Source organism: Eschrichtius robustus, chromosome 18 (assembly GCF_028021215.1).
Source record: "Eschrichtius robustus isolate mEscRob2 chromosome 18, mEscRob2.pri, whole genome shotgun sequence".
In the NCBI taxonomy this organism is placed as follows: domain Eukaryota; kingdom Metazoa; phylum Chordata; class Mammalia; order Artiodactyla; family Eschrichtiidae; genus Eschrichtius; species Eschrichtius robustus.
In genome coordinates, this window is record NC_090841.1 from 24,073,845 (window position 1) to 24,093,123 (window position 19,279).

General features: G+C 41.6%; 1 protein-coding gene across 6 annotated transcripts in view; it reads left to right on the plus strand.

The window, feature by feature from the left end:
• ENOX1 (ecto-NOX disulfide-thiol exchanger 1) overlaps positions 1-19,279 on the plus strand; it is a 312,330-nt gene that overhangs the window by 179,223 nt on the left and 113,828 nt on the right. For all 6 annotated transcript variants that reach the window (XM_068526692.1, XM_068526691.1, XM_068526690.1 and 3 more), the window contains one exon: positions 3,713-3,830. In XM_068526692.1, the coding sequence (XP_068382793.1) occupies positions 3,713-3,830 (118 nt within the window). The remainder of the gene's footprint in view (positions 1-3,712; positions 3,831-19,279) is intronic.

Sequence of the window (19,279 nt, forward strand, 5' to 3'; positions counted from 1 at the left end):
GAGAAAAGCATCTCTCCCATTCATAGCAAAGAGCTCAGAAATAAGCTAAGACACTTGGCCTAATCACTGTGCAAAAAAAGAAAAACAAGTGTAACGTAAAATAGAAAACTAGTTTTTAAATTCCTGAGTTTTTTTTCAGTGTTCTACAACATGATGGTGACGGTTTGCTCTTTGGCTAGAAATGGCAAGTATGCCTTTCATCCACATCTTCTCATCCTAAGCAGTGTCTTCGTCCCCTGTGCTAGCCAGCAGGTCCTATCAGACCTCTCCCCAGAGCAAATTTCCTCAGGGAAGTGAATGTCCAAGCTAGCCCTGTCCACCCCTCTGCATCAATGCATGTGTGAAGTGTGAGTATCTACCCCAAGGCAAGAGTTCAGAACTTAACCTTCGCTGCCACCTAGAAGGACCAGATTGTGTCATTAGTCATTGGTGGTCCAGCTGTTATTTTTAACTCCTCAGTGTAGTGTACGCTTTGAACCTGTAATTTAAAAGTAAGTATACTGTCTTTGTTTGCTGCTGCTTTTTTTTTTTTTTAAATGAGAGAATGTTTTTCATTTGGATGCCTCTCCGTCTCTAGCATGTTAATATTAAAGTTCTCTAAATGATAATCCCCTCTTTCCAAATCCCAAACTTATAGAAGGTAAGGTTTATTAATTTAATGATTTGGGCTCACACTTGTAAAATAAGTGTTTTATGTAGAGTTTGAGGAACCACAAAGTACTGCAGTATCAATCATTTGGGTAGCATTTTAAGTGCCCATTAACTAATGCTAAATTACAGTTGAATACCAATGGCACTTGATGTAGCATCCGTATGCATACCAAGTGAATTCTTTATTATCACTGTTATTACGGTGAGTACTGAATGACTGCACAATAATGGGACACTTAAAAGGCTAGTGCAATTTATTATTAAGAAGGACATTTTTTATTTTGTTCACAAATACCGGGAAGGTGGTTGGTGACTGATGCAAGAGGTGGGATTTCTCTTTTATTCTTCGGAGACCAGAAAACCAAAGGATGCTTACCCAGTGCTCTCCCAGACACTGACTTGAGCCCCATGTCAAGGTTGATTTTCATGAGGAAAGAGTCCCGAAAATCAATGATGAAATACATGAATCGAGGGTTCTGAAACACTAATTGGAATCCATAAACTATGATTCAGATTTGGGAATGATCTGCCTATGAATTGTTGTTTTTTGTTTTTTTGGTTTTTTTGGCTTCACATAAAACCAGACATGATGAAAAGAAACCTTAAGAGAAGGGCAGGTGGCATGATGCTGAATAAACCCGGGCATCAAAAAGGCTGTCGTTAATCTGGGAGTGGCGGCAACTATCCGTTACTGATCTAAATCACGCTTCCTGCCACGTGGGATCCCGTTCCCCCAGCCCTGCCTCCCCCGTGCAGGGCCATCCCCTCCCTTGCTGAGCAGGACACGAGAAGGCTTCCAGCCTTGTCCCAAGGAAGCCTGCTTGCTTTGCTCCCTACTGGGAGGTGGAAAGGGACACAGCCCAGAAAGATGCTTCTGTAAAGGGTCTTTGTGTCTCCCTGCCACTCCCACCACCACCTCTTCTGATATAGTAGGAAATAGAATTCTGAATTACCTTTGATTTTCTCTCCTACATGTTGCCCGATTGATTAAATACCAGTTGGCAATTTAACATGGTGGATGATTTCTCAGTTGCATATGAGCTTGATAATTGGCTTGATTTTTCCACGTTCCTGTGAACAGCATCTGTTAATTATCTGCAACACCTTTACAGATTTATTAGAGTGTACAAGTGATTTACTGCTGAACCAGAGGCACCCTGTGGAAACAGCCTCAGCTTTTTTTTTTTTTTCCTCCAATTTTTTCCTTTCTGCCACCCTTCCCCACGAGAACGGCTACTGTGTGACAGTTTGTCATTAACTGTAGGAACTAAACAACAGGTCCTTTTAGCCTCGTTTATTCTTTCCACCTGAAGTTTCTTTGCTTCAAGTATTTTCAGGCCACCTCCTCGGAAATTGGGCTCTTTGTCAGTAGAAAGATTAGTTGTCCACAACCTAAAAACTTCCCTACTAATCACATGTGACATCCGCCTCCAAGACCCGATGGTGTTATTTAAGGCGGAATTGGCACCTCTTTCTACAGGGTGACCTGGTCAAGTGAGGGGACACTGCCTGTCATCCTGGTGCCTCTCAGGACTGCCCTGTGATGGGTGGCCCTGTCCCAGGGACCTTGCCTTCTGCCCTCCCCCTTTCCCTGTCTTTGGTGACTTCCCTGTCTTTGTCTCTGCAATTGTGGTTCCCAGGGTTCAGAGCTGACCACGCAAATGTGGTTAGCAATACAGAATTCCCTTCCCATCGTGCTACAGTTAAAAATCTGTGTGCTAAGGAGAGAAGAGAGTTGAGAGCACCTATAACAGAATAATATAGATGCATCCATCCATCGAATGAGCACTTTAAATTGTGTTTAAAGTCATGCCATTAATACATTAGGTGTTGTAATTTAGTTTTATTGTTATTCATAGATTTTTTATAAAGTGAAATTATTTTAACTGTTTGACTTTTTTTTAGAGACTCCAATTTAAATGGGGAGAAAAACAACAATACAGCTCTTTCCACCCTACCCCCCGTTTTTTGTTTTTTTTTTTGAGGACAGAACATATATAAGAACAGAATGGATAAGGATTTGCAAATATATAATTTACAGCTTGACCGAAAATAATAATATAATTATTTAATGTAAGCAATTACAGTGTCCTGATTTTTAAGCACAGTAGTAAACAATTTATTGTGTAATTCTTTACTTTTTACAGTGAGTTTTCACATACACTCTTGCAGTCAAACAGCCTTGTATTACTACTACCCCATTTATGTGTGAGTAGACAAAGGCTCAGGAAATTAAATGCCTTGATTGCAGTCACTTTTCTAGGAAGTGGAGAAAGAAATGGCCCTTAGATCTTAAAGGGATGCTAGAACAACCATTACAACATAAACAATAAACCCCACATGATATTGTAAAACACCAACAAAGAAGGCATCTGTTTTTATTTTGTCCTCCAACATCATTTGAATTTCACCATTTGGATATCTGAAGTGTGTGTGTGTGTATGTGATCACACATGGGCGCATACACACATGCAGGGACACTATTTTGCATGAATAGTAATAGTGGTCAACATTTTCAACTTAATGAACCAAGTCTCTCACGTGATGCTAAGTATCTCACGTGTATTAACTTTTTATCCGCAAAACTCTCCTTGTCACACTATCTCAGTGAGTGAATTGACACTAAGAAAGATGAAGAAACATCCCTAAAGTGACACAGTGGGTCAGTGGTAGACCGGCCTTTTAAGAAATTCTCTTGCTCACATTCCTAGCGCCCCCTACGTTCCAGTTCTGGTAATAGACATTTCTATGGGAGCCTCACGACAGCCCTACCAGGTGGACGTTATTGTCCCCCTTTTTACAAATGAGGAAATTCAGAGATTAAATAACTTGCTGAAGAGCCCTTGACTCACCATTGGTGATCAGGAATTTCTCCCAAGTCTGATACCGAATCCCTCGATTGGTCCACACCCCAGACCCCTCAGAACTTCACTCTAGATTAGGTGGGGCAGTGTTTGGGAGGTGAAGACATTCCTATGTCAGTCATAACACACGGAGAGACCACTGGGAAAGGTGTGTCATGTGTCGCTGACTCTGACGTCCATGGGTCCTCTGCTTCCAGGAGCTCCGGAACGCTCAGAGTGAGCAGCTTATGGGCATCCGCCGAGAAGAAGAGATGGAAATGTCGGATGATGAGAACTGTGACAGCCCTACTAAAAAAATGAGAGTTGATGAATCAGGTAACGTGGATAACTGCCACATCCCTGTGAGATACCTTAATGATCTTCCTAATCTTAGATGGGGCATACAGATTGAGAAATGGCCACATAACTCACTTTTATTTGAGTTCAACTAAACTTTCATCTTTGAGTGACTCTGCCTTGTATTAATAGAACTTGAAATTCCTTCTTGGGAACGTAATGATTTAAATTGTTCCAGTTGTTTCTCTGTATGTGGGTCTGGGGCCACACTTATTTTGGGGGATATTTGCCTGTTCCCATAAAAATCCTTTTCCAGAGTGTGGCAGTCACCACTGATGCTGAAATGCAGATAAAATTTGGTTTCAGTCAGTGTACTTCTTACATGGGAAATGTTTAATCTCTAAAGAAGCTTTCTAGCCTCTGAAGCAATGTGCTGGAGAATTAGACTGCTTTCCAATAAATTTTAGTTCCTAACCTGTAATCAAAGGGATGGTCCCATTTGGTACCAAGAAAGGGGCATCAATCCTTGAGTTATAAAAAGGAGAGAAGCTTAGAGAGAACCTTGATTGATATTCTCTGCCTAATCTGAGATGCTGATGTAAAACTCTCTTCTCAAATTGTATGTAATTCCCTTGATGTTGTAAAAGCAAGCAGGAGAAGTGCTCACTCAAACATAGGAGGCACCAAGGGAGACTGCTTGTCTGAGGGAATGAGTGTTTCCTAAAGGGCCTGGGAACAACCACAGTCGCCAACTTTGCCAAAAAGGGAATAAAACACTACCTCTCCCAGGCCTTTTCGGGCGACCAGGAACAGAGGATCTTTGCTAGTTTGGTTAGTAGAAGCCAAAATCAAGATTCCGAAATGGTCAAGTCATCAAGATTACAAAGCGGTCAGTTAGGTTGACCGGTCAGTTCCATGTCTTGGCTATTGTGAATAGTGCTGCTATGAACATAGGGGTGCATGTTTCTCTTTGAATTATAGTTTTGTCCGGATATATGCCCAGGAGTGGGATTGCTGGATCATATGGTAATTCCATTTTTAGTTTTCGGAGGAACCTCCATACTGTTTTCCATTGTGGCTGCACCGACTTACGTTCCCACCGACAGTGTAGGAGGGTTCCCTTTTCTCCACATCCTCTCTAGCATTTGTTATTTGTAGATTTATTGATGATGGCCATTCTGACCCGTGTGAGGTGGTACCTCATTATAGTTTTGATTTGCATCTCTCTAATAATTGGTGATGTTGAGCATCTTTTCATGTGCCTACTGGCTGTCTGTATTTCTTCTTTGGAGAAATGTCTATTAAGGTCTTCTGTTCATTTTTCAGTTGGGTTGTTTGTTCTTATTGTTGTTGAGTTGTATGAGCTGTTTGTATATTTTGGAGATTAAGCCCTTGTCAGTCGCATCATTTACAAATATTTTCTCCCATTCCATAGGTTGTCTTTTCATTTTTTTTTATGGTTTACTTTGCTATGCAAAAGCTTGTAAGTTTGATTAGGTCCCACTTGTTTATCTTCGTTTTTATTTCTATTGCTTTGGGAGACTGAGCTAAGAAAACATTGGTACGATTTATGTCAGAGAATGTTTTGCCTGTGTTCTCTCCTTGGAGTTTTATAGTGTCATGTCTTAGAGTTAAGTCTTTAAGCCATTTTGAGTTTATTTTTGTGTATGGTGTGAGGGTGTGTTCTAACTTCATTGATTTACATGCAGCTGTCCAACTTTCCCAGCACCACTTGCTGAAGAGACTGTCTTTTCCCATTTTATATTCTTGCCTCCTTTGTCAAAGATTAATTGACTGTAGGTGTGTGGGTTTGTTTCTGGGCTGTCTATTCTGTTCCACTGATCTGTACGTCTGTTTCTGTACCAATACCACACTGTTTTGATTACTGTAGCTTTGCAGTATTGTCTGAAGTCTGGGAGAGTTATGCCTCCTGGAAACAACCTAAATGTCCATTGACGGATGAATGGATAAAGAAGATTTGGTACATGTATACAATGGAATACTACTCAGCCATAAAAAAGAACAAAATAATACCATTTGCAGCAACATGGATGCAACTAGAGATTATCATACTAAGTGAAGTCAGTGATAAAGAGAAAGACAAATACCATATGATATCACTTATATGTGGAATCTAAAATATGGCACAGTTGAACCTATCTGCAAAACAGAAACAGACTCCCAGATGTAGAGATCAGACCTGTGGTTGCCGAGGGGGAGGGATGGACTGGGAGTTTGGGGTTTATAGATGCGAACTATTGCATTTAGAATGGATAAACAACAAGGTCCTAGTGTATAACACATGGAACTATATCCAGTCTCTTGGGATAAACCATAATGGAAAAGGATATATATAAAGAAGAATGTCTGTATGTGTATAACTGAGTCACTTTGCTGTACAGCAGAGATTGGCACAGCACTGTAAATCAACTCTACTTCAATAAATAAATAAATAAATAGCGGTCAGAATGCTCTGTTTCTCCAGGGCTTTAGAAGAGAATGCCAGAAGCATAAGATGATCACAAGAAAAAGCTCCTGCATCCAGACGTATACAGAGGGGGGTTTCATTTCCCTAGAACAGTGGTTCTTAAAAGCATGGTCCCCGGTCCAGCAATGTTAGCATCACCTAGGAATTTATTCGTAATGTAAATTCTCAGGTCCTACTCGAGACCTACTAAATCAGACTCGAGAGGATGGGGGAGGGGGGGATGTGAGATCCAGAATCTGTGATTTAAAGCCTTCCGTGGAATCCTGATGCAGGCTAAAGTTTGAGAACCACCACTGCCTTAGAAAATTTCCCTTTCGTCCTCAAATTCCGTTCATTTGAATCTTTTAGAAGCTTAGCATAAAAGCAGGCACCACGCCACTATTTTTTGAAGCCATATATCCTTTTTCTGAAAAATGAACCGAGCATTTATGTGTCAATGTATGTCTCTTATTAAACTGATATCAGATTTCTCAGGACTGCTCGATTATTGGGTTTGGATTTGCTTATTTGAGGAAACCACCTTCCACGCAGCGTTTCTATTCTGCAAACCTTCATATATCAGAAGAAGAAAGTGAGTTTTGGGTGTGATTTTTCTTAAATTCAATGAGCTCTTCCAATAAATAAATAAATAACTTTTTTCCTCAAAAAAAGCTTTCATCATTTTTTTAATCAGAGTTTTTCAGGGCATCTCTGCTTTTCTGATTATGAAGAATACTTCCTTGTACTTTTGCTGTTTACCACGTATAGTAATTTACATGTGTCTTTGGCTAGATGAGGGGCAAAACCTGGATCCTTAACATCTTTATAAGGTAGGTGTAGAAGAAAAGAATGGAATCAATCAGGAATTCTGATTTGAACCTGTGGCTTTTTTCCCCTTATTTTGCGGGGAGTGACATTTCTTTTTAAACAACCTGTCAATTTCTCAAGTAAGAAATATCTATAATTTCATAGCCTGCTTGGGATAAGACAAGAATAATAATGACTCAAGAATAGTAATAGGCCACAGAGGAGATCTTACAGACCATGGCAGCAAGCATATACCTGCAGGATTGACCCCTGATCTGTGCTCCGGAAGAATCCACAGGGATACCAAGGACCTCTCCTTTTAATGGGGACTGCAGGGGTCCTGCCGGGAAGTTCGACTGAAGAGCCTTCTTCCCAGACCTCTGTGGTTTTCCTCCCAGGCGTCTGATAAGAGCCTGAAGTAGGACTTGAACTTGCAGAACTTTCTCCAGGCTTGTTCCTTGGTCAGCAGAATTAATGAACACAATACAGTGCGTGTTCCACACCAGGCCGAGGGCAGAGATGAAAGAACCGGGGTTCAGATGCCAGGCCCTGAGGAGTTCAAAGTCTTTTTTGTGCTTTTCGAAATGAGACGGACCCGGAGAATGCGGTGTGTGGTTTATGAGGAAAGCGCAAGACTGATTGGAGGGAAGGGAAAGCAGCTGACCTTCCTTATTCTGCTGGGCCCTCAAGATCCTGCCAAAAGGCAGGCAGGTGGTGGTGGTTCTTTCAGCCGTGCATCTGCAGGAGGCGCAGCCTAACAGCAAGAATCCCATCTTGTCTTTTCACCAAGCTTCAGACAAGATCGCGTGAACTGCTGAAAGGGGGGACTGAGGCCCTACAGCCTGAGGGAAACAGGCCTTCCAGCGGCATCTCCTTAGGTGAAAGGCCACTCGTTTTTTTAGGTACAAATTTGCATGTGTTAGTCTAGTCACCTCCAAGCAGGCCTCTGAAAACAGAGCGCTGTACTGAACGGACAGAGGAATTGCCAGACCTGAAATAGAAGTAAATTTCTCCATCCTTTAAGGAATCCCTGCCCCCTCCTTTTTTGCCAAAACAGTGAGACCTTGCCTCACGGGCAGCAGCTGACCCAGGAATTCTTGGAAATCCCAGGGGATAACACCCTCCCTCCCAGGAGCCCCCGGCCTGCCCTGCCCTCCATCTCCCACCTAGAACAAAAACCTGCGCAGGTTTTATTGCATTTCTGAGGGGGAGGTGGAGAGAATTGACTTCGGTTTTCAGAAAAAGCAAGGTTTATTATGTGAGGACTTGTATGATACCTAGGGTTCAATTTTTTTTGTTTTAATCAAAGTTTTTCAGGGCATCTCTGCTTTTCTGATGATGAAGAATACTTCCTTGTACTTTTGCTGTTTACCACGTATAGTAATTTACAGTGTGTCTTTGGCCAGAGCTCCGCCAGACCGGCTGTCACTTCCACATGCCTCTGGGCGGGCCAGTCACCGCTGCTCAGCCGGTGACTCTTAAAGGGGAAAAAGGAGTTTGCTGGAGCCAAACTAAGATGCTGATAAAAGTGAAAATGACTTTTGCTAATGCATTTGAAAATCAAGACAGATTTATCGAAGCATTCATTCAAGAAAATCGGCATCCTGTTCCAAAGTCTGTGAAGATAATTTTTGATAAAAATTCAAATGTATTGTTGCATAGTAGTCTGTCTCCTGCTGCAGTCAAGCCAAACTTTAAAAGCCAGATCAATCCCTCCTTCTCCGTCTCTCTCTCCCCTCACCTCTATTCTCCCTCTCTCCTCCCCCTCACCCTTTCTCCTTCCTCCCTCCCTCCAGGTTGGCAGTGGGGGGGAGGGCCAGGAGTTGCACAGGAAGGAAGGGAGAAGAGAAGTCTGTCCTAGATGGTAAGGCTTCCCTGGCAGAACCTGATTAGTGTCAGTATCGTGAGTTCAGTGAGTCGGTGCGTATGAAGCCCTTCCAACAGTACTTAGTGGGGAGCATGTAACAGGTAACTCAGTGACTGTGACTCTGCTTCTCATCTTACTCATCCCCCAACACCTAGTCCTGGGCCCTTCACCAAGTAAGTGCTCAATAAAAGTTTGTTGACTTCAGTTACATAATCCCCTTCTTCTGGTCCCTGTTTTTGATGGTTCCGTCACGTAAGTTGATCAGACGATGGTAGCCCTAAGAACACTTACTCTGGTTAAACTGAAATGGCAGGCATTAAGAAGCGTGTTCAGACAAGAATGGTTCATTTCTCCACAACGTTCAGAACCTTTGCACACCCAGAATTCACTGCCACATGCTGAAGAGACTATGGACCAGAGAATTGAAACTCAGCATCATTCTAATGATTGACAAACACTTGTCAAGCATCTTCTTGTGTTCAAGACACTGTGGACCCAGGGGGTATGGAGAGAGTTAGACACAGCCTACCCTGCACTCCGAGGTGTGAGATACTTTTAAAGAGATAAATAAACATTTTAAGTTAATAGAAATACAGTGCCTGATGCCAAATATATTTTAAGCTGTTAATTTAAATTCAGGATAAAGCAGAATGAACATCAGTCTCCAGTGTATGTACCTAACCCAATATTTGGTGAGTATACATTGTACATTGAACACAGGTTTTAGAAGAGAGTAAATCTAAAACAGCCCTTGCTTAATAGACGACCCTTAAACCATTCCATATGCACAAATCCTCTTGGGTTTTAGTTACACCTTATTTAAACTCTGAGCTCCTTATAGGAGCAAATACTCTTCTAATTATGAAGAATGTTTTCTGGCTTGTCAAGTTTCCATGGAAACTCACCACAAAATAGGTACCGACTTTTTTTTTTTTAATTCCAGTAAGAAGTCAGGCAAAGATTTTCCAGCTCTTTCAGCCAACTGAGTCAAATTAGGGACTCATAATTCAGTTCACTTGGAATCAGCAGTATTCAGTCTGTCTGAACAGTTTCATATATAACTGGAAGTCTTAGGTTAAAAAAATTAATAATAAGGCTCTCTCAGGCTATCCCCTGATCTCTTTGGACACCAGGACTGCCTTCATTTTTCTGATTCAGTTTATTTCCTGTATGGGAGTGCTTTTGAAAGACATAAGAATGCCCAACAGACAGATTACACTTAGGCACGAGTCCAAGAAGAGGTTCACTGCAGCCCCCAGCACCAGCCTAGGCACAGAAGGGAAGGGCTACTGGATTCCAGTTCAGGGTCCTGCAGCCGACTGATGGGGGCCTGACGGGAGCCATATCACTCGCAGCTGGCAGAAGCTTCCTTTTAGGAAACATTGAGTGTGATCCTAGCAGGCTTACTCTGGGGTCACTCAGAACCGGGCAGAGGGACAAGGGCCTTCAGACGTGGAGAGTGAGACGGCTCAGTCTCACATGCCTGGGACTGTGCTCCCTGCCCAGCAGACTCCCAGAGGCAGGAGCACCAGTGGTGAGAAGGATCGGCTGTTTGTAGACCTTCTGTTTTCACACGTGACGACCATCTGAAGGAGACGTAGAACAGTGACGTGTGTCCATCAGTCACCGCCAAGTTAAAGACGAGCGTTTTATTTCCAACCATGACAGAATGTCTTCTGGGAACCCAAGGGCCAAACAAGGAGGTGTGATTAATTAAAACTTATATGGCTTAAAGATGATGAAATCAGTCTTCCGAGGTGGGCTGAGCAGCCTGCTTCGTTCCTAATCTCTTGAAATAGAGCTTCATTTGCAAGGAGACAAGGCTTTTTTCTCTGTTCCTTCCCTTTATTTATTTATTTTTTTAAATCTTGCTAATCTTGCCAAAGGAAATCAAATCAGTGTTTATTTGGGGTAGATTTTTCAGTTCCTTGATTTCATGTGCAGTTAGTGTTCCCATTTCGTAATGGATATGTTCCTGAACAGTGTAGAAATCATTTCTTTACCTTTTAAATGTAAGCGGCAGATGCTGTTAAACCGACCCCGTGGAGCAGGATTCCTTTGTCACGGCAGCACCGTGCTTATCTGCTCTGTAAATTCACATTTGGAGGCTAAACTGTCTTTAAGCGGAGCCCCCCTATAATCTTATTTTTCTGTAGCCCGCGACAATGCCGGATTCCCAACATCGCTCTCATATATGCACAGATTTTCCATAATCGTGTGTTTCGTGTCAAATCGATTTGGGTTGCTGAAAGTGTGTTGTGTCTCGGAGACCACAGATTTTTTTCCATAATGCTCCAGCCACTCAGCTGAGCGGCGCCTCCAGAAAACCCAGGCGAGCCCTGGTTGAGGGTCTCCATCAATTCACGCCTGGTCAGTACTAGCTTGGTCTCCATCAATTCACGCCTGGTCAGTACTAGCTTGGAGCCTGGTCAGTACTAGCTTGGAGCTGGGAGCATGTGCTGGGCTGTCACACAGAAAACTATTCTCTGAATAGTTTTCTGTGTGACAGCCCAGCACATGCTCCCAGCTTAGCCACCTTGCAGAGAGGACTCCGGCTCTATCAAGCCCTGGCTTCTGGCCTGGTGACAGGAGTCCCTGGAGTGTGGTGAAGGGCTCTTGGGCTGATGGGTAGTTGGCAGGCAGAGGAGAAAAGTGAGGAACTTACCAGCCAATGTTCAGAAAGGGAGACGTGCGGAGACCTTGGCCCAGGAGGAATGTAGACAAATGGCCAGTGGGCAGCACGAGGTCACGGCACAGCCGCCCGTGCCCAGCCTGCAGCGCTGTGATGCCTTTCAACTGCCAGGAGCACCATGATCTAGATTGTAGTTTATTATGTTTTCGGGGCATTTCATTCTGATAAGTTTTGATGCAGGATCATTACGTAGGGGTGTAGATTTAATCCTGTTTTCTTAGCAGGCTCTGAGGACACTGAGGGAATATTTATGTAATAAGGTGCAAAGTTGCTATGGAAAATACTATAGCAACCTAACATCTTCGCAGAGCCAGGCGGCCACTTATAACAGCAATCTAAATGTACATTTATTTTAGTATCATTTTATCGACACTCTTAGTATCTCATTCTGACAGGATGTTAAAATATGTTTTCAGCTTGCATTTGAGCAAAATTAACACAGTGTTGTTGGAATTTAAGTGGGGTTTGCACAACTTCTGGAAAAAAGCAGAATATTTTCGAGGGAGTTTAAATGACAGAATCTGGGTAAGTTTGTAACTCTCTTCTTTCTCTTTCCTAAATGTATGAAAGAATTCCTTAGTGGCATTTATTCCTAGTTTTTCCTTTTAGTTGGTAACTAATGAGTCGGAATTTCTGATTCCCAAATGAGGATTATCCTTTTCGACACTGACGTAATTTTTTAAGTGCTCACCTATGATTCTAGCTGGTGCTTAAAGAAAACACTTTTAGTAGATCAGCTCATTGCCCTCCAGCAGCGTGTGACTTTTTGAAAATGCAATCTATTTTTTATATTAAAAAAACCTATTCATTTTGGAAAGTCTAATGATTAAGAATAATAAAAGATAAAACTGTTAGTTATAACACTACAAAAGACTCTTTAGTTTCTGATTCGTTTTCTTCTTCACAGCCTAACACTATAAGCATTTTTGTATGTATTTTTTTAATACATACATGATTATGTTTTTAGTCAGACCTTTTTGTATAACAAGCGGGGTTTTTTAAAGCTTTTTTTATATATTAATGAAATAGAAAATATAGAGCAAATGCGTGTGTATCCTTTCTGGATCATGGGCTCCTTCCCGTGAACCTTTAGGACTCCAAGCTGTAATCTTTGAGGTGGTCAGAGTAGATACCTGAGGTCATTAAAGCCTGAAAATTGGGCCAGCCCTCCCCACAGCATCTTTTAGGTCCCTTAAATGTGAGTGTGGCAGAGAACTATAGATACGTAGCTGGTTAGTAGTGGAAAGATCGTATCTATTGATTTTCTTCTCTACCTCTCCATCTGAAATCTTAAAGTGTGACTTTAACACTGTTAAAGTGGGACATTGGCCAAAAGAATCGATACCAGACTATTAAAACCTATGCTGCTACCAGCTTCTTGGCCCTGATGTACTGTTTATGAACACCATTGACCTAATTCTCCTATGCTTTTATACCGCATCGTTCATCAGGACACAGTTGGTGACATAAAGTTATTGTACCTTGACTCCTAACACTGTTGCCCATAAGCTTCATTAATCCAAGACCTGAAGATCTACTGTAGGAATACAGAAAGTGAGGACAGATATCCAATTGAATTCCAGTGAGCCACACTCAGTTAAATGCCCCATAACTAATGGGAAAAGTAATTGACAGAAGTAGCAGTAATTATTTCTCCCCTTTCTTAGAAATTCCACCTTCCATTTATGATACTTAGAAGCGCTGGACATTGAAGTTTATAGCAATTTTAAAAATTATTATTATAGTGAGCGCTCCCATGTCTAAATGGCTTAGAGACTCGTCTCTTTTACTGGCATGCATGTCCTTGATCCCAAAGAGTGCTCAGCAGACCTTCTCCCCAGCTCCAGGACACAGTGTGGGAAGCTTTCTGGGAAGGGGCTAGAGAAGGGACGTTTTATTTGAGACTCCCCATTACCAGCAGAGAAGTAGGGAGACACATTTCTGGAGCAAAAGTTGCAAAACAGAGTCGATTCATCGTAGTGCTTCAGGGAGGGTGTTGCAGGTTCTTTAATGAGCCCATTGTTCTGATAACTTCTAGAGCCGCTGTGTCCCAGAGACCTCTGCATTCCTCTTCCTGCATGTGGGTCATGCCACTTGATGCAGTTACCCAAATTTTCAGTTATCTGAATTACCTTAGGAACATGTAAATATCTAACACTAGGGTATTGGTTAATTAATCATATATCCATAAGCAGCCTTGAAAACAACCATGTTTTAGAAAACTATATAATGGCATGAGAGAAGGTTCTCTGCATATTGCTAAGTGATTAAAAAAAAGCAGTTACAAATCAATGTACAGATCACTCCAATTGTGTGTTTGTGTATGTGTTGTATTCACAATTTGTATGTTAGGGGAAAATCTGTAAGGAGATAGGTCAAAATATTCAGAGTGACTGTTTCTAGATGGTGTGATTACCGGTGATCTTTTTTCTTATTTGTGCATCTCAAAAATTTCTACAGCACATACATATATTATTTAAATAACTGAACTACAGTAAATATTAATATAAAATTTACCCAGGAGAATCTGTGGTAAAATTTGTATTGATTGAGGTATACTACCTGGCCATTTCTAATCATTCAGGAAAGTTGAAAGTAGTCATGAATAGTAACTGGTATCAGATGATAGAAGTTTATTGAATTGCCCTCTTTTGCTTCAACTTGGGGAATAATCACCTTTAATTTTCCATAATATTTCACCTTCCTAGACCACATCGTCTTGCAGTTTCCTATTCCAGATATGATCATATTTGCGTAACTATTTAATTAAGGATCCAAGAAATAATTCAAGTTCTGATCCAGGCAGACATGTTGAATTCTTACCCACAAGGAGAGTGGCAACCATGAGTCTCTTCAGATATGAAGAGACCCTTAGAAAGCACCTTGCATAACCTTCTCCTTTCTTCACAAACAGGAACGTGCAGTCCCATGTTGAGCAGTTAACGTTATTTGCCCAAGATAGTAAGTGGAAGGTACTAGAACTAGAGCTAGTACTAATACTAGGTATTAGTATTAGAACTCAGTACTAATTTCCTTCTTTCCACGTTAATGACCTTTCTATGGCACCACTAAATGTTGTGGGGAAGAAAAGCTCCAGAATAGAATATCCCTCAAATGCCTTAAGTGGCATCGTAAGAGTCAGTAAAATCAACCAAGGATTTTGAATGCCTGCTATGTGCATGGCACCATGATGCCGTTTGGAAGCAAAGGTAGGCTGGAGATGTTTATTACCTTAAAATGTTAATCCAGACCAGGCTGACTGGGGCTTTTGCTTAGTCTTCCCATTACTTTCTGGATTTTTCTACTGACTAGAAAGAGATTGGCTTCAACATAGGCAGGGCATCCAGCAAACTGTTTTCTAGCCCATTCCAACAGAAATGCCAGCTTTTAAAAATATTCAGGAAATTGGCACAGTCCCTTTTCTAGCTGAATGATATTTATTTCCTCAAAAACAACCAGCTCTATGGCTTTGGGCAAGAAGAAGAACTGCTTTGAAGAGGCAAAGTACATCGGGAAGGAATCATGCCATGTCATGTATTCCTTTGGTAAACCGGCCACACTGTCACAGCCCGAGTCTTCCATTCCCTGACTCTCCAAAACGGTAAAGAGAAAAATAAAACTACTTCTCTAAAGACAAGCACAGATGTGATGATTGATCTGCAATGATCTGAGCTACAATATTAGTTCTTTCTTTTCCCATCTCATCCCATGTTTCCCCTGCATCCCCAGGGCCTGGGAGAGCCTACCTGAAAATCATTCATTGACTCTCCATCTAATTTCAAGACTTACTGAAACGCTCTCCATCCTTCCTTGTTCCTGAGGCTTTTCTTTATGAGATCTACCCCTCAATCAATCTTAAAAATAAAAGTCTGAGGGAGAGCACCTACAATAATATCAGTGTTATTGAGATGCACAGACTCAGGGAAGTTTTGATTGGGAAGAGATCTTAGAAGTAATATGTCCTCTCCCTTCTTATCCCATGTTCGAAATTAATGAGAAAAATGTGGTTTTTACCCCCAAACAATAATCAGCTGGAATGCTGAATAATGTCTGCAAGTTTGTATTGGGGATATTTTTTTTTGTAATTACAAGTTTTCAGGTAAAACTTAAGTGATAACACATATTTGGCAAATCTCTTGGAAGTAGGATAAGAGATTTAATTCTTCTTTTAGTGATTTACCAGTCAGTTGTTTAAGAAATGTCTCCACCTGCCATACTAGACTTTTCTCATATAGTTTATGTAATCCAAACGTCGTAAAGCCATCCATTTCTCTATCCTTAGCTCCTTGCTTCCATGAAATTGTCTTAAGCAACGCCATAATACAAAGCAATGATAAAATGAAAACAAATATTTAGTGAATTCTTACTTATGACATGTATGGGACCGTGATATCATTTGTCTTGCAGTGCCATATTAAGGGGGGAAAATAGCAAACAAAGTCTTGTAAGACTATTTGAGACTCAGTCTTTGACCTGAGAGTGGTGTTTCTCTGCTCTGAAAAATCCTAGTAGCTCATCAGAGTTCTCCTTTTCCTGGAATAGCACTGGATCATGGGTCCGTAAAGCTCTTGCTCTCAGAAGTCAGAGCCAAAACTAGCAGATAAACTCTAACATGCAGAGCTGTGAGAGCTGAGAGTATCTGAGAAGAAGTGGTGTAAATCTGTTCATCTGAACTCTTACCAACCCTGTAGAAGGTTTTGTTTGTTTCTTTGTTTGTTTTAAGCAAATAAAGGTGAACACATGCTGAGATGGAGGACCTTCTACCCAATCTGCTCCTTCAAGACTAGCTCGGGATCTTTTCCTCCCTGAATGGCCAGCCTGTTGCATTGTACACAGTAGGTAGACAAGAATTCATTAAATGAATGGATAAGAAATGAAAACCAGGAAGAACTATTTTTTTTTTTAATCTGTTGAAGGATATTTTTTGCAGCTTAGACCAAAAAAAATTACCTATTTCATCCTCACAGTACTGACCATGTTACTCTTTAGAGCAGGAAGAAGGAGGGCATGTTCTTTCAGGTCATTAAAAGATGGGGGACTTGGCAAGGTGAAGGATGGAGCTAAAAGGGGAAACAACAAAGAAATAAGTAAGGTTAACATTTGAAACCTTTTTTCCTGGAACTACATTGAAATGATTGCACATGGAAAGTATAGCTTTTTTTTTTTTTTTAATTAATCGAAAGTTGTTAAGTCCTTGGGCTTTTGAAATAGAAATCAAAACTTAAATTGAACCTTTTGCCCCAGCTATATAACATTTAGGCTCCTAAGGAATATTGTAATTGATGCCAGGTCATCAGCACCATGTTAACAAAGCACTTGATATAAAACCATCCGTGGTGCCTTCTCCTCCACGTTCAATAAAAAGCTAGTAACGAGAGAGCTGCTTTCTCAGAGGAATTCTTTTCACCTTTCAAAAACAAAATATTTCATGCTAATTCCTGCTTAATTGGAGGGAAGTCATTTCTTTCAAATCATTGAATATGAATTTGAAGTCTGTTCCATCCCCGACCTCTTTAATTCAATCAAGGTCACCTCCTAAACTTGCCCAGACAGCACTATTTCTCACTTAGAAAAAGGGGTAGAGCTGTTTTAAAGCATTTAGCATCTGATTAGTAGCGCTGAACTGGGGCTTCAGCACTTGCAGAGGGATTCTAAGGAGTTGCCAGTAAGAATAAGGCATTGCTACCTGAAAAAGTATACTCTTCAGAAACCAAAAGCAAATCATTTTAATGAACAAAGCAAAAACTGCTTTTTTTATGGGGATGTGAGAAAGATGATCGTACTCAATGTACAGCGGGTTTTAATATCCGAACAACTCTCTCCCAGGGAAAAATTGCTATAATTTAGCCATCCAGACAGTTTATAAAATGCATGCACTTTTCCCTGTCCAAGGACTCTGAGTTTGTCAAAGCAGGATTTTGTCGCACTTAGGCTCTGGGGATGGGAAGAAGTAATGAGAAGAGGTGTCCAGTTGACAAATGTGAGCTGGAGCCATCCAAGTGGAGAAGAAATCAAGAGTTCTGAAAATAAGTTTTTGAGAGACTTCCTTCCAAGTTTCCTTCCCATTTTCTGGGCCTGACTGAGGAACGCCGAGCTCACCTTGACGCTCTTTTGAAGAGAGGTGGTCAAACCACTAGAAAAGCTCTGAGAAAGTGGCCTACATGAGTGAGAATTGGTGTCCCTGGAAGAGAGGTTTTAGAGTCACCAAACAGAGTGCAGAAATAACTTTGAACCAGATGAGGTCAGAGGCCCCTTGAGGGATCTTCGTTTTGTTTCCAGCGTGGCTTGGCAAATGATGTCCCTTCCCTAAGCCTCAGCTTTCTTAGCAGTAACATAAGGCTCATCCTAAGAGGGTTTCCTTGAGGTTGTAAGAAATAACCAATTAAGGGTTTCCATGGCATTTTGCAAATGGTACTGTGACAATGTGGAGAATGGATACTGCGAAGCAGTAACAAAGGTAAAATGAGCAGTTCCCAGCCCTGGCGGCACACAGGAAAGACCTGGGAAGCTTTACACAACAAACACCAATGCCTGGGGGTTAAAGCCCAGGCATCTGTGTTATTAAAATGCTCCTCAGGCGAGTCTGATGCACAAAGGATTGGAAACTACTGGCATGTGACATGAAGATTGATGGCTATCAATTATAGGTGGGAAAGAAGAAAAAAAAAAAACAAGTAGAAGGTAACAAAATATGAGAACAAGAAGAAAATTAAAATGAAGATAAATGATTAGTGGAGAGGAGGTGACTGACATGGGCAATGATAAAGGACCAAAGAAAGAAGAAATGAAAGGGAGGTAGTTTATTCGTTTAAATATGGCATGCGTGACACGGGTGGAGAACCCCCCTCATAATATCTGTGCGAGATGCATCCAAGTATCCTTTGGTTAATTGGAAAAAAGACTAGCTGGGAGGAAAGGGAAAAATTAAAGTAGGCTGGATGCAGAAAGACAGAGTCCCTGCTTTTCTCTGATGCTAGGAGAATAGCCAAGGACTGTTTTCTCATCCATCAGTGGTGAGAGAGAGAAGCAGGGATGCCTGGGCATTTGCCAAAGAGAAAAGCCTCAGAGGACCTAGCGACTGGTCTGGGGAGAGCGTGCACGCAGGAAGGGCCTCCTCTCCTCCACTGAGAGGCTGGTCGAAGGGCCCTTGGTCGAGGGTGATTAGTTCCCACAGAGCATGGAGGCATAGCTCAGCCTCTCCTGGGTGCAGGCCACAAACCTGCTGCAGCCGAGCTTTCTCCAGAAAGATGGCTGCAAAGAAAAGTAATACACAACCACATCTAGTAGGTCAGAAAAATGTGTTTTGGAGACACTGCCTGGAGGATCTATGAAAGCATTCAGTCACAGTATCATCACGGGAGGGGCAGTAACCGGCATTCAGAGAGGAGCAGGGAGATAGATGAATGAAATGTGAGAAGGCAAGGCAGATGGCAGAGAACCCTGGAAGGCTGTGTTGGATGGTAAAAGCTGGAGAAGAGTAGGTCCTTTCAGTAACAGAGAAGCCGTTAGAAAAGGCTGAGAGAAAGCAGGCGTCAAAAAATAATGAAAGAAACACAAGCCCGGAGAAAAGTTATGAAGAAGTGGGGATCTGGTCTCTAAAGGCTAGTGAAGAAGTTCTGAAACTTCGGTGTGCATTCGAGTTACTCCAGAAACTT